The 15480-nt window shown below is 46.0% G+C and overlaps 2 protein-coding genes across 5 annotated transcripts; one reads left to right on the top strand and one right to left on the bottom strand.

Moving 5' to 3' along the window:
• The first annotated feature begins 2863 nt into the window (after window positions 1–2863).
• Window positions 2864–8130, top strand: LOC3289800 (protein obstructor-E). Its single transcript, XM_560209.4, has 3 exons — window positions 2864–2968; window positions 3203–3476; window positions 6464–8130. The coding sequence occupies exons 2-3, from the start codon at window positions 3422–3424 to the stop codon at window positions 7093–7095; spliced, it is 687 nt and encodes a 228-aa protein (XP_560209.2). The 5' UTR covers window positions 2864–2968; window positions 3203–3421; the 3' UTR covers window positions 7096–8130.
• Window positions 7305–14830, bottom strand: LOC1270482 (actin-related protein 2). 4 transcript variants are annotated; one of them, XM_061643757.1, is made up of 7 exons: window positions 14399–14756; window positions 14175–14285; window positions 13831–13845; window positions 10799–10825; window positions 9485–10060; window positions 9045–9378; window positions 7305–8936 (listed from the first exon to the last, which is right to left on the bottom strand). In XM_061643757.1, the coding sequence occupies exons 1-7, from the start codon at window positions 14444–14446 to the stop codon at window positions 8818–8820; spliced, it is 1230 nt and encodes a 409-aa protein (XP_061499741.1). In that variant the 5' UTR covers window positions 14447–14756; the 3' UTR covers window positions 7305–8817. The 4 variants fall into 4 exon arrangements, with proteins under 4 accessions (XP_061499741.1, XP_061499757.1, XP_061499747.1 ...); XM_061643773.1 differs by lacking the exon at window positions 10799–10825 and having other exon boundaries at window positions 14399–14755; XM_061643763.1 differs by lacking the exon at window positions 13831–13845 and having other exon boundaries at window positions 14399–14755.
• Between the last annotated feature and the right edge of the window lie 650 nt (window positions 14831–15480).

The following is a 15480-nucleotide window of genomic DNA, read 5'->3' as shown; positions in this document are numbered from 1 at the left end:
CGCCCCATCCCCTCCCCATCCATTCCCCGCTTCACATGAGGTACACTAATAGGCACTGGTGTCGAGCGGGGATCGCTTGGGCTTCCAAGTGCCCATCCAAAAGGGCGCAGACACAAACGGGGCGCAGACCTTTCGAAGTTGTCAATACGCAGTGCTGCGCGGTGCGGTGCAACCCGAGCGCATTTGCGTCTCGATCGGCACGCTTGATTAGCTAATGCAAAACGCCCCGTAGTACGAAACAACAAAAAAAAAACAAACTAAAAAAACGCAATGGGAACTCACGCAAGCGCGCACGCAACTTGCCAAACATATGCACAGGCACACACACGCGCGCGCGCTCTAAAGTAGCATAGCGAGAGTGGGGCGTCGAGAACACATTATTTCACTTTCGATTTCCGTTCACCCGTGGCGATTGGGTGAATGTGTTACGTCGTTACCATTAGTGCGGCCTTCGATCGAACATTTCCCAACGGACGGTAGCTGTTTGGGAGGAGGGGAAGGGAGTGGGGGTTGAGAGGTTTGGCAAACGTTTTATCACCTTCCTACAGATCGCAATGAGTCATCTACATGCTGGGAGCTGGACAGGCGTTAGAATCGTTCGTTCAATTAGTTACACCACACTAGAGACGAATGGTGACATGGGAGATGCTTTGGAGTAGTTCGCTTACTTGAGCATACACTTGCCTCGCCACGTATGCCAGGTGGGCTCGTTTAGCTAGGTGGGTTTGCTTAGTGCACAATACCCATAAACAACAACAAATGCAGTCTTTCCGAGCTACGTGGTTCATGCGATCCCGATGCACCCGCGTTAGTCAAATGTCACGTATGTCAGCTTAAATACATTGAGTATTTTTAATTCAATTCAGTACTTCTATATACCATAACATTTGTATTATTAGTTTAGGTACGGGTAGGAATCCTATTTAGGATATTTCTGGCTTTAAAGCGGGCAAAAAAAATTTTGCAAAACGTTATTTCATTATCAAGAACCTCTAACCATTACGAAACTTACGGAATCCGCGTAACTCTGGGAACAGACTGTAAAGTCAGTCAAGCCGTATCCTATGCAACGACTTTTCCAAAATTATACAGTCTGTTCCCGAGTTTCGCGGTTCTCGACTTACGCGGATTCGGAGATACGCGGTCTCAAACCAAATGTCAAATCAGTACAATTTGCTTCAAGAATTGTCCATTGCAGTATAAATTGCATTTTGGTTAGTAAATGTACAGGCGGTCCCCGAGATACACGGTTAATAGGGACCGCAAACGGCCGCATATCTCGAACTTCCGCGTAAGCCGAATCTCATAATTTCCTGCCAAAATATCATTAATTTTCGTGTAGTTTTACAAGTAGGGGTTTTAGCCACTTTATTCATTATTTGATATGATTTTGACTGACTTTAACTGTTTTAAACCCTTTGAAAAGGTTTTTAACATTAGATCAATACGGACAACTGATGTGTCAAATCAGTACAGTTTGCTCAAAGAACTATCAAATTGAGAAAATCGCGTATCTCCGAATCCGTGTAGAAGAGGGTACCGCGTATCTCGTGGACTATCTGTGATCCACTTAAAATCCACAAAAATAACAGAATTTTTCGCACGAGTTGTATAAAATAAAAAATAAAGTGTATAGAAGTACTAAATTGAATCAAAAATATTTTGGCCGAAAACCGCGAAATTCGACTCACGCTGATATTCGACGCGGATTCCAAGGGGAACGCACAAACCGCGTAACTAAGAAACAGACTATACACTAATTTGTTAGTACTTTCTGCCTGCCTGACACTACTACTAATTAATGTTTGGTAGTTCGAATTGGTCAAGGTATATTGAAAACGAATTCTAATGTGTGCCCTTTGGTAGTATAGTTGCACTATTAGACATTTATTATGTTTCCCATACACAAGTTGCGCGTGCGCTTCCTTCCTATATGATTTTATTCCTTGCTCACTGAATTTTATTAAAACCATCCGGCCTACCATTCATAGAAATGTTGTTTGATTTAATATGCCAACAACCAAATATCGACATGGATGCTGGTGAGTTTGTGTACGTATATTTTAGCAATAAAATCTAACCACGGAGAATGTCAAGCTGGCCAGCATTCGAGTGCGGCACCAGGAGACACAGTTTAGTGGCATAAAGGGGGGAAAAGCTCTTAAAATGTTAATGTAAAACTGGACCGTAGCAGTATCTATCTTTGGGGCAACCCTGCAGCCCCTGGTTACGGGCGGAGGCAAAGCAGGCTTCCCTCCGAGAGTGTCGACAGTCAGAAGTGCCTGAATGTCGTATTGTCATCCCCTCCCTTCCACCGCTATTGAGCCTGGGTCATACAGGCGCACAGTATCTCAGTCTATCTCAGTCACCTGCGTGCATGATTGCCATCGGTCGGTTTCACCTTCGCTCCCCGCACGCTCGGGACATTCTCTTGCGGCAGTCTCGGGACAACCCTTCCCCTGCACTGCACCATGCATTTGCGTAGTGCTGCCCGGTGGTGGTGGTGGTGGTGGTGGCGACGACTCGAAAGCTAATGAAACGAAACCGACCGCCACCACCTAGAGTTGGTTTGGAGTGGCGGCTGGTGGCAACTCTACCGATCGTGCGCTCTCGGCCGGGGGCTGCTGGACCTGGCGAACAAAATCCGAGCTCGCTCGGTGTGCGACACACACAAACACACACGCAATCACACACGAGGGACCTCGATTGCGCCTTTGTCGAGGTGTAGAGTTGTTTCATGCATTCGATTTTGTTTCGGGTCTGCCGCTCTCGTGCCGCGCTTGCGAATGTAGCCGCCTAGCCAGAGCAGGAGGGGGATTGCTGCTGCTGCTGCTGCTACTGTTGGTGACGTTGAAAACGGGGGCTCGAACGTCGGACCAGCGTGTTGATCAAGCGTTGGCACTGCGGCTTGATCGCGATACTGCGCACCGACCGTCCACCATTCGTTAAGCGGATTCGAGCCACACCGGTACGATTTTTTCGGCGGCTGCCTCGAAAGTTAAGCCTTCGAGAGCCGTTGCCTTTGCAAGTTTTTTTCCGTTAAAAGTTTAGCTCGATACGCAAGTGTTTGGGCGCGAAGTTTTTGTTTGCTATTCTCACACACCCGTTTCTATCTCTTTTACTTTTTCACACACGCACACACACACGCACACATACTTGTACATACCCCACTCCCGCTACACCCACACAAACACACCTATAGAGCGCGGACCGTGCTTGCGCCGTTTTGTCTGCGTACGAAAAAAAAAAAATAGATCGGACACTTCCTCGATCAAACGGCCGGTTTTGGTTACTGCCGTCTGTCGCTTTCTCCCTCCCGCCCCAGCCATCTAACACCAATCAACTCTCGATCTCTCGAGCGATCGGTACAGCGAGCGAGTTCCAGCCGCAGTGTCAGTGAGTGTACAGCAGCCCAGCCAGCATGAAGCAGTTTGGCGCACTATTCGGACTAATCGGCCTGGCCCTGGTCGCACAGGGTAAGTGTACAGCAGTATAAGTAATAGATTGCTGGATTGCCATTTTGTATGTCTAGACACTAGAACGTTCTGAACAGTGCGCTGTGTGTGAATAGATGCGTTTTGGGTTTTTTTTTTTTTGTAATTTAAAAACAAAGCATTTTAAACTTTCCTCAATGCACACGTGAGGTTCGTCGCTTAGCATCTACAGTGGGAGTCCTTTGTTTTGTGGAGCGCGTGAACGCACGCGCGACAGTTGACGCATAGTGGTGTTGCTGTTTTTGTTGTTGCTGCTGCTGCCACCCAGCTACCAGTGCACTTTCCTTTCCCTTTTCGCCCAACAACCATGGGCCGTTTCCGTTCCGAGCCCTTTTTTAAGCAACCGGACCCTTTGACAGTCCTTGTTTGGCGTAAGGGAATTCCCTGTCACATCTTACATCTTCGTTTTCTTATGGACCTTTTTGTTGTTGTTGCTTCTCTACAAAACAAATGAAAAGGCGAGCACCATACTTCCACTACTACTACTACAACCACGTTCTCTCCCTGCCCAACCCGGGCCACCCGCCGGCTCGCGTGTTACAGCGTGATTGCTTTGCAATTAAAATTGTGCAATCGACCGTCGGCCCCACGTCCCCGGACCGTGGCACCGTGGCAGTTCGCCTCACACTGTTTCCCCCTACCCACCACGCTCCGCGGCCACCGCTTTCGTTTGCCGGGTGCGACACGGGTGCGACGGTCATACAATGTCGCTCGGGCACGATTCGGTGCTGCACTCCAACAGTGGCAGCAGCAGCAATCCAGCCGACCACTCTCGATCGTTGACCGTTGGCCACGACGACCGGTGGTCAAGCACGGTAATAACCTGCCTGCAAACGTCACTCACTAGAGGCCAAAATTGTTACTTCGGGGCAGTGTACGGTGTCCTTTTGTTTGGCGCATTTTTTTTCTCATATTTGCGAAGATTTCTCTCCACCTCCTTGTTCGGGCCACAGCCAAGCTAGGCTGACGTGGATGGAACTTTCGATTTTCGGCTACCAACTTTTTTCAAAAGACCCAATCATCTATCCCCCCCCCCCCCCCTCCAAGCGGAGCCAACCACTTGACGGTTTGGAATGAAGTAGCGAATGCTAGCGAATGCCCGGACCGGCTTTCCGATGGCGTAACTGGTGCGCACTGGTTGTTTCCGTGCCGCCCGAGGCATTACACTTTTCACCCACACGCCCTACCCCAGCATTGGAGCTGGCGGTGAGTTCTGGTTGAAAGTAAAATCGTGTAAAGTAAAAAAGAACGCACCCGCAAATCTCTGGAAACAGGATTGCCGAAATAAGTCACCCTTAGCAACAGGAAGCAACATTAAGGAACACCATTATTTCGCGATCCTTTCACCATGCCATGATTGGGAGCAAAACTAGAAAGTACGCCCAACGGGCGAACCAGAAGAAGCGAAAAAAAAACAAAAGATTAATGTCCTTGGAACCACTTGTGACGACCAGTAAGTGCAACGGCCCCGCTAAAGTAGCAAATTTGGGCAGGTCCGTTGTTTTTGCAAACAAGTTTTTTGTGTGTGTGTGTGTTCGGCAAGCAACAATCATTAATCTGCTGCCGTTCTGCGCGCACTACTTCGTCCAAGCGGTAATGCCTCGCACGTAGGTCGTGAAAGGACAAATCGTTCGAGGTTGCCTAGAGATATCAGAACCCTGTTACCGATAACAGCGGGCAGCACACGTTCGGTTGTCAACCGGCTGGGAATTGCCATTCGCCACGTTGCAGCGGTAACGTACCTGTTACGCAGGAATTATACAGGTCCCGCAGTAGAAAGCTGAGCAGATAGGCAATATGCTGAGATTTATGGGCACATTAAGCTGGCAGCTGGAGGCATTCACCTTTAGTCAAGTGGTGGATCATGTTGGGCAAGCTAGTGCATGCTGCGTGCTTGTACAGTATCTGTTTCTCCAAATTTTCTCGAGGAGCCTAGGTGACGAGTGACAAGGATCTCTTGCCATAGCATTCTTCAAACTACGGAAAAAAATGAAGTTTTCGTCGGAATCGATTCCGGCTGATTCCAAAGTTTTCTGGAATCGATTCTGGATAGTAGGTCCTAGTAGGTCAGTTTCCAGAATTGGGCCTGCAATCGAATCCGGAAACAGAATATATTTCGGAATTGCCTCCGGAATCGGAACCGGTTCCATAATCCGAATCGGTTCCGGAATCGGAATCTGCTCTAGAAACGGAATAGGTTTCAGAATCGCCTCCGGAATCGAAATCGGCTCCGGAATTGACTCCGGAATCCTAACACGGAATCAGAATCGGGTAGGTCGGATTCCGAGCTCCAACCACTACTTGGAACTCCAGATACCCTTATTTGATGCTTAATTACAGAGAGTCCCACGATTTATTGGTCGGTTCCTATAATATTTTGGTTGCTCGGCATATTTTTTGGTATGTTCCCACGATTTTTTGGGCGTTGCCCAAAATTTTTTGGTTCAATTGTATTGATATCGAATAGAACGATACGAGAACCCTGCATATATTTCATTTCATTTCATTTATTTTAATTCAATATCTGTCATCAAGGCTACCCCTCTCGCCAAATAGAAGAAGAAGAAGAATTCATCAAGGCTAAATAGCGAATATTAAAAACTAATTCTTAATATAACCAAAACTAAACTATATTGTGACCTAACATATGAAAAGATAATAGATAGAGCACAAAAAGACTATCGTAAAAAAGAAGAGAGAAAAAGGAATTTAAGAAGAGGAATTAGAGAAATTAGAAGAAGGAAGACGGTGACGGAAAGAGTTAAGAGAGGATTCATAATCAAAGAGAGGGTAAAAATGGTTAAATCACCTGAAGCAGGATAGAAGAGGATCATTGTATGTATATAACGTATGTCGTGTCTCAGTTGACAGAGCATCGGTCGAATACGTTGCAAATATGAACCAAATGAAATGATGATGCGATGACTTACCTGATTGGTTCTCCTTTTCTGTTTCCACTCTGTTTCTAGCATCGGCCGCGGCAGCCCCCAGCTGTCCGGAACCGTACGGCGAGCAGGCGTACCTGCACCCAGACCACTGCGACCAGTTCTTCCTCTGCACCAACGGTACGCTCACGCTCGAGACGTGCGAGAACGGACTGCTGTTCGACGGCAAGGGTGCGGTCCACAACCACTGCAACTACAACTGGGCGGTCGACTGCGGTAGCCGCAAGTTCGCCACGGACCAGACGCCCCTGTCGACGCCTGGCTGCGAGTACCTGTTCGGCGTCTATCCGGACGCGGCCGAATGCTCCACCAGCTACCACAAGTGCGCGTTCGGCGAGGTGCACCAAGAGCTGTGCGAACCGGGCCTGGTGTACGATCACCGCATCCACGGCTGCAACTGGCCCGACCAGCTGCTCGACTCGTGCAACCCGGAGGCGGTGGTCGGCTTCAAGTGCCCGCAGTCCGTGCCGTCCGGCACGGTCGCGGCCCGCTTCTGGCCGTACCCGCGCTACCCAGTGCCCGGTGACTGCCACCGGCTGATCACCTGCGTCGACGGCCATCCGCGCCTGATCACGTGCGGCGAGGGCAAGGTGTTCAACGAAGAGTCGCTCACCTGCGAAAACCCGGAGGATGTGCCGCATGCCTGCCGCCACTAAGGCCCGTGACGTCGCGTCGTAGCCTCCAACGCCTCCCTTCATACTCAACACACACACACACTGAGCCACACACGTTCCCAACTCCCGTTACTGGGCGTAAGGATTAGCGCCAACCATGCAACCTCCTGCTGGAGGAGGCGCCACTGCTTCGCGCCTGTTTGTTATTTCTTTTCGTTATCGTTGTTAAACATTCCTCACCTTCGTACAAGTTTGCCATGTTCTATCCTCTCGTAACGTTTATTAGTCTACAGCATTAATACGGTTGTTTTGTTTCATTACTTTCCTTTTCTTTTGGATGTCGCACTACTTCGCCCTCTCTTCCACCGCGCACCTTGTCTCAGGCGGGTGTGGGTGTGGGTGTGTGTGCAGTTTAAAAATGCCTTTTCTGTCGTGCCTAGCCCTGGGGTTTCCCTTTCTTTTACGCATTTGTTCGTGTGTTTTTTATCAGCGCGCGTAGCGTTGGATTAGCGTATCTTCGTTCAACTAACTCAGTAACCGCAGCACATATACACGGTTCTATTTAGTTACTTCCCCCCATTTATATCACCGTTTTCCATTTCTTCTTTTTGGCAGAGACGTATGTCTTTCCTACGCACACCACTGCACACATACACACACACAGATGGACCGCGGTGCACACCTCATTCGTTATCTAACCGTGTGTTCGTTATCTTTTGTTACTCTTCACGCCGGGCTCTACTACTACTACCGCACCGTGCCAAATCATAGCTTGCCGTTGTTCAAGCGCTTGCACTACTTCATTTTGGTTTCGTTTTGTGTTTAGTTGCCCCCACCATTTGCCTCCATCGTGCGACAGAAGGAAGTGGGGCTGAAAACGGAAATAAAAGAACACCCGGGGACAAAAGAAAGAAAAGGCACTGAAACACTCTCAACAAGAAAGCATAACTCAGAACGCGAAAAAAACATTCAAAATTATACATGCAGAATTTTGAGCGTATAAACAATTGTTTTTGAATAAATAAAAAAAAGAACCCCCTGTATACACATTACACACATTTTAAATGGTCCGCGTAATTAAGAGTGTTCCTTCTTTTTTTTTGCTTTTCTTCATCGGGAAAGAAATAGATGCATAACGAGAGTTTATAAACAGAAATGCGATTAAAACACAATAAATTCATATAATAAGAAAAATGCAGCGCCCTTCATAAACTATACTGACAATACAACTTTAACCCCGTTCGCTTTGCTGTTTAACCTAGCTGGAATTCACGATTGGACACGTGTAGCGTGGATCTACCCGCACCCTGTAAATTCTAATACACAATCGATGCGCGGGGACGGGCCGATGCACGCTACAGGGAAAATTCGAAATGCACATATACACAATACACAACAGAAAAGAAAAAAATACGTTTAAAAAAAAAGGTAAAGCCCTACTAAACTGCTCTGAAGACACTGTCTGTGGCGGCACAATGTTGCCTATACTGCGCGTGCGGCGGCTGGAGGACGGCTCCCGGCAGTACGACAAATTACACTAAATTGGAATTCACAACTCGCGAACCTGTGACTCGCAATACAGGATGCGCGTAATTTCATAACCTATCCCAATCGCGGGAATGCGGAACGTTTTGAGCAGACTGTAGGATTGTGTGTGTGTATGTGTGGGTGTGTACTGAATGGCGCCATCTGCTTTCGAATGCTCGTCGTTCCCGCCGCGATTGTCCCCAACTAGCGTATGTGCGTGCGACTAGCCTGGCGCATCTAGTTGCTGGTTCTAGTGCTAAGCTTCTTCAGCACGTTCAGTCCCTGCTCCTGGTATTCGGCCTTGGACATCCAGAATGCATCACGATCCTTGGTAACCTCCGCAAGCACAGCACCACCTGTTTTTTTTTTTTTAAAGGTCGCAAATGAGAAGAACAACACATTTTTACAGTTGGTTTTTGCTAATAATGAGCCACACACATTGGCCCAATTTTTGGGATACGCACCGATGAAAACCATATCCTTTCGCCGGGGTGGATCCTCGATGCGGATCTTAAACTTGGACAGCTTGTCGATGTCGTTCTTCAGCACGCGCTCTAGGTAGAGCTGCTTGATTTCGCGCTCGAGCCGCGACGGCAGTCCCGGGTACATCGTGGACCCACCCGACAGCACGATGTGCTTGTACAGCTCCGACCGCATGTCGATATCGGCTGCCTGGATGGTGGAGAAGACCAGCTCCGCAATGCCCTGCCCTTCCACGTTGATCAAGTGCGGCTGGAAGAGGGCTTCCGGTGCCTCGAACCGCTCACCGCCGACCTTAATCATACGCCCGTCCGGTAGCTACCGGGGGAGGGGGAAAAAAGACACAATGTCGAAGAGGAAACGTTTTAAGTTGCGCGTACCTCTGGCAGCTTTCTCGCACGAAACATTACGCGCGCAGCCTTACCGTGTACGACTCTACCAGCACGGTCGTTTCCAGCGCTAGCCGCTGCTCCATCTCGATGTCGTACCCGATGTAGCATAGCTTCTCCTTCATCATCCGCACCGTCTCAAAGTCGGCGGAATGGTTGAAGGCATACCCGCGCAGCAGCAGCAGCTTGATCAGGTAGCGCGTAATATCCCGCCCGGCAATGTCCAGCCGGCGGGTCAGGTGCGGCAGCGCGAACTCCTCGTACACCGGGCAGATGTGCGTGACACCGTCGCCCGAATCGATCACCACGCCGCTGATCAGCCCCTGCGCGTAGAGCGTCAGCACCGCCTGGATCGCGATGTACGCCGAATCGAACCCGTACTTCTCGAACATTACCTCGATCATCTTTTCCCGGTTTTTGGTCGGATTCATCGGCGGCTCGGTCAGCAGGATCTTTGTGTTCGACGGCTCGATGTTCATCTTCTTCGGGCCGAACGTGTAGTCCCACACGTGGCACATGTCCTCCCAGTTGCGCACCACACCGTTCTCCATCGGGTAGGACACCTCGAGCAGGGAGCGCAGCTGGGACGCCTCATCGCCCACCATCAGGTCCTGCGGGAGAGTGGTTTGGCGGGGGGTTTGAGGAAGAAGAAGAGTTAGTGAGGCAATGTCTTTCTTTTTTCCGGGTTTGCCAGACAGGCGTGCGTCCTAACGACGGATTCGTCCGAGACGGTTCAAGCACATTCCGGTTAATCAAAACAACAGGTCCGTGTGTTAGGGAAACTCTATTAGCTTGAACAAGAAAATCAAACATAACAAACTGCACAAGCTGTCTGTTAGATGGAACGAAAAACAGCACGACAGCTGGAATCAGCTAACTGGGAAGCGAGCAAAACAACTGACAAATACAAACTGAACGGGGTGATAACCAATAAGCAAATCCGTTTTGGGAGGCATCATGTAGTTGAAATGGAACAGTAAACAAGGTAAGAGACATAAAACATTCACTCATCAAACACACTAAACACATACAAAGGCCGCATATGCCGACACAAACACAGAGAGAGAGAGAGATAGAAAGAGCAAAACATTTGAAGTCGGATTGTGTAGTAAAACAGGGCAAACAATTATAAGGAAGTAACAAGTAACCAAACCATCACCTCGATAGCCAAAAACGGAGAAGCCAAAACACGAACAGTTACTAAATTGAAGTTAAGAAAAACCAAGCACTAAATGAAATGAGCAATAAATGGAGACGATAATGATATTTTTCCTCCTATTTGGTTCCAAAATAGTGAAACGGAAAAAAAGGGAAGGAAATGGGAGGCTAAACGTCACATTAATACTTACTGGTAACGTGCTGGTAGCTTCAACTTCCTTTTTTTTATTTCAGATACGATTAGATTGAATTTTGTGATTTTGCGATAGATGATTGAGAGATGATTTAGGATTTTTTGTTTGTTTGTTTGTTTTTTTTTTTTTTTTTTTTGGTCACGAGTAAACGATTAGTATGCAGTGGTGAGAGAAAAAGATTAGGTTTTTTTTAGTGAATATAAGCTGAAGATAGAATCAAATTAATCGCTAAAATTCAAATGAACATTGCAATTTCCCCGTGATTCAAAAAGGCTTAAGAAAGGCGCGGTACAGTAAGTGTTACGAGTTTTAACGACGGTTGAGGAATATAAAGTGGATTGCTTAATCCGAACTATGAGATGAGTCAAAGCGTGTATTTGTGTATGTATGTGTGCGCGCTAAAGTAATGTGGGTGAATGTGTGAATGTGAGTAATAAACTGTTCAGTTGGGATGAAGAAACGTTGCAATAATCTGCAACACTTGGCTAGCCTTTCCCATAGCATTGGGTGACTCATAGCAGAGATTTCATATGTGTGGACCCTGGGTTGTCCTAACCGAAACAGAACTGTAACATATGCATATAAATCAGCGATGTCAAACTCATTTGACCCCGCGGGTCATAATACTACTGCAAATAGTAGCGCGGATCACAGCCTAGTTTTTATATTATATTATATGATATAAAAATCAGATCGTTTGCATTTCTTTTCAATTTCTTTAGTGATAACAGTTACGTTACAACAGTTAAAACTTTGATGTAAAATGAAGTAAAAAAATGAATTAGATTATTTTCAATTAGCCATAGGCTTCTGTTATTTCAAAAAGATAATGACAAAAACTGGTCATGACTAACTACGTTAGTTAATCCTATACAGAATAGTCGATTTTAGGTTGATTTTGGTGTCATTTTGATTATCAATATTTTCAGTTGGTACAGTAGATGACCGCTAACTGAGGTAGACAAGCTCCAGTTAACGAACAACGTTCGCTAACTAGAGTGACATTTCTATGGATTGATTGTTTTGATTGGCGTTAACTGGAATAAACATACCAAACTTTTTTTCATTTATGTTGATATAAAGTATAGTAATTCGTGTGATGGCATAAATTAATAGCAAACGTAGGCAAAATACCCTAAATTAGTTTGAAAAATGCACATTTGTGACAAATTTCTCTTCCGGATGGATTCCGGATGTTTCATATTTTTTAAGTGTTCGTTAACTGAAAATCAATCCAGTTAACGAACGTCCAACCAAAAATCTCTTCTTCTTCTTCTCTGGCTCAACAACCGATGTCGGTCAAGGCCTGCCTGTACCCACTTGTGGGCTTGGCTTTCAGTGACTAATTGATTTCCCCCCATAGCAGGATAGTCAATCCTACGTATGGCGGCACGGTCTGTTTGGGGATTGAACCCATGACGGGCATGTTGTTAAGTCGTACGAGTTGACGACATAACCAAAAATCACTCCAGTTAAAACACATCCAGTTAACGGTCACCTACAGCACTTAAGTACGTTAGAAACAGTGATTTTTTTTTACTTTTGATGCTGACCAAGCTTAATAAATTCCAGACTTGGACAAATCTTAAAATCTTAGAATTTTAGAAGTAAAATGTTCTAAGCTGCAACAATACCTAAATAGGGCTTCGAAATTTCTGTTAGTTGAATACTTTTGTTAATTTTCCAAATCTTTTTCTTATAAAAATTACTTATTTTTGTCACCAAGTACCTTGAGTTGCTTAAAAAAAATAAAAAAAAAATAATGTTCCAAAACCACATACAGATAGATAAGATACTTCCGGACATTCCTGAGATTACATATTTGTATGAGTTTCAAGCTAAAATGGCAATTGTTCCTTTAAAAAAATAGTTCAAATATCTGCTGCTAACAAATTTATTCATCGAAAAGGCTATGATAGATTTTTCATTCTTTTTTTAAAACCATTTTACTATAAAATTGTCCGGAATTGAATGGTCATTTTTTATGAAAATAAACAGTTTTTGGAAATCATTTTTATGGTCTGTTGTATGGTCTGACATTGCATGGAATTAGTAGCGAAACCAGCGAAGTTGAACATGTCTTCATATTTCAGGTGCTCGGAATTGACTGACAAGTACTGTAGAAGCAGAAATGCTTCTACAAATAAATTTTGGTTCAAGCGGTCGCGGGCCACACCGAAAAAACTCGTGGGCCACATTTGGCCAGCAGGCCACCAGTTTGACATCTCTGATCTAAATAAATTGACTGAATAACGATGGTGCATGCCTAAGCTCATCTAGGCTGTTAGGCTGCTCTATTGCATTTCTACTACTCAGGTCCTAGGTAGTTAAGCAACAAAGCCGTTCAGGATATGTTGACACAATTTGCTCAGCTCCATCTCGGTTCAACTGGGCAAGAAAATCTACCCGATAGCTGCATAACAGGACATCGTTAATTATTCCAATTTTCAATGTGTACATTATGGTTTGTGCTCTGACCTAAAGCCTAACTTGCCTGGTCTGCATCGTGGTTTAGTCTGTTACCTCAATTTGTCTTAAAATTGAAGCATCACAGCAACGATCAAAACGAGAGAGAGAGTGTGTGTGTGTATGTGTTCAATGCAACAAATAAAGTGAATGATTACAAACAAAACAAACAGCAACAAACAAACATACTAAAACTGTCCTAATAACTTGACGAAATCCTGGACTTGAAACAGAGCAAAAGAGCAGGTTAATGGTGCGAGTAGTGTTGTGATGGTTAATAAAAAGAGTAGTCCAACAAACGGTACGAGCTTTTACAGAAGTAAAGAGAACAAAAACGAATGTAAAAAGGTAACAGCAAGGTAAAGGTGGTAGTTTGCAAACAGGAAAACACGTAAATATACACATCCACCAGAGCTCGGAGCAAATGACACGTTGGTCACACCTCGGCCACTGGCCAACATATCGGCCGGTACGGTGTGGTGCGGTCGTTTTTTTTTTTTTTGTGGCGAGTTTGGGGTGACCAACTTAATACGCTACCATCAACACACTCACACACGACTTACATCAACGTGTAAATCCTGCAAAAAGTGGGAGCGGAAGGATAGAATAGAGAAAAAAAAACACAATTTAATCAAACAGTATTGTCCCTCGGTGGGCTCAGCGCCCTTCGTTGGATGATTGGTGGATATGTGGGTATGGGTGTGTGTGAGTGTGAGACAGTGTTTTTTTACCGCTACGTATCCCTGGTGCACCCCGGTACACTATTATGCTGTATCCGGGATTTTTGCCGTTTATGAAATCGCTTTCAGCGCGAAGGATGTTGCGCGACAGCCCGAGTAAGCCCATTCCGGAAGTCCCAGCCCTCTCCCACCCTTCGTTACCCCTCTTTCGGAGCGGTTCAATTTACCTTCACCTCGATGTCGCCGATTTTGTTCACCGCCCGGATGATTGGCCTGCCGACCATCGACGGGAAGATGTGGGCTGGGAAGTTGCTGCCGGCGTAGCCACATTTCACGAACTACAACAACAAAAATACAAATTAACACAGGAATTGAGTGCAAGGGGAGGGGGAGCCGAATGGGACCGAAAGCGGCCCCACCCAACAGTGCCACCGACAGAAACGGTCCTTACCCCTGTGCCGTTGTCACAAACAATAACGTGCCGTCCCTTGCTGTCCATCGTTGTATTTTTTTGTTTTCACTCGCGCTGCGTGTGGTGCGTTGGGGATTCTCTGCGCCCGCTGGGGATGCTGCGATTGCGAATATTGCTGGCCGCACGAAGCTACTACTGCACCGCACAATTTACGCACGCAAACATTTACTGGCCACACTGCCACTTGCCTTTTGTTCCTGCTTTATCTTGCCTGCTCGCTGTTTCGGGGTGGTTGATTGCTGAGTGAGTAATAGCGTTGATAAATATCGTTTCCCCTACTTTTTTTTCTTTCCCTTCTAGTCTTCTGGCTATGCTGTCACTCTGCGGGGAATCCAGCCAAGCGAAACTTGCAGCGGATCGACCCACGCACTCGGGAGGTGCATTCGTTCGCGGCCATCTTTGCTGCCCACTTTGACAGCTTGCGTGCGTGTTGTTGTTTTTGAATTTTTCAAAATAACGCTCTTTCTGACAACATTGTACCATTTTCAGTGTTTGAATTTTTGTAAGGAAAAATATTACATAAACTATGCTAGCAGTATATTTTGTAAACAATAATCCAGTTCTACGACTGTTTTTCCTTTGCACTAATAAAAAGATTTTGGATTTGACAGTTGCCTCGTTCATTTCTACACCCACGCACAGAAGCTCGAAATGAACGGAGTGTTAATTTGGAGACTATTTTTACTTATTTCGGTACTTCATTCGGTTTTTCTTTATTTAATTGAATTAAGAATATGTTGAAATGTGTTCTCCCAGCGATATTTCGCATCAGAGCGTTTCTACATACACCGAGACTGCAGCTGAGAGATGGCTGTGAGAGAATTGACAACTGGTTTCTCACGCCGGTGTGTGTAGAAGCTCCGGAAAGCGCCGAGATGAGACTTTTAAAATTATGTTGAAAAAATCCATTTGAATCGCTAAAATGAAGTAAAAAAAATTCTTTTACTTTTTAGTAATATTTCTACGATCATTAGGCCGAAAATACACGGACCGGAATTTCGCGGCCGCGGAATTCCGCCTGCTGTCAAACCCATATACAAAGTGTCAACGGCAACTTTCCC

The sequence above is a fragment of the Anopheles gambiae genome, chromosome X (assembly GCF_943734735.2).
Source record: "Anopheles gambiae chromosome X, idAnoGambNW_F1_1, whole genome shotgun sequence".
Taxonomy (NCBI): Eukaryota; Metazoa; Arthropoda; class Insecta; order Diptera; family Culicidae; genus Anopheles; species Anopheles gambiae.
The sequence above is the reverse complement of the archived record's forward strand: the minus strand, read 5'-3'. Positions and strand labels throughout refer to the sequence as shown.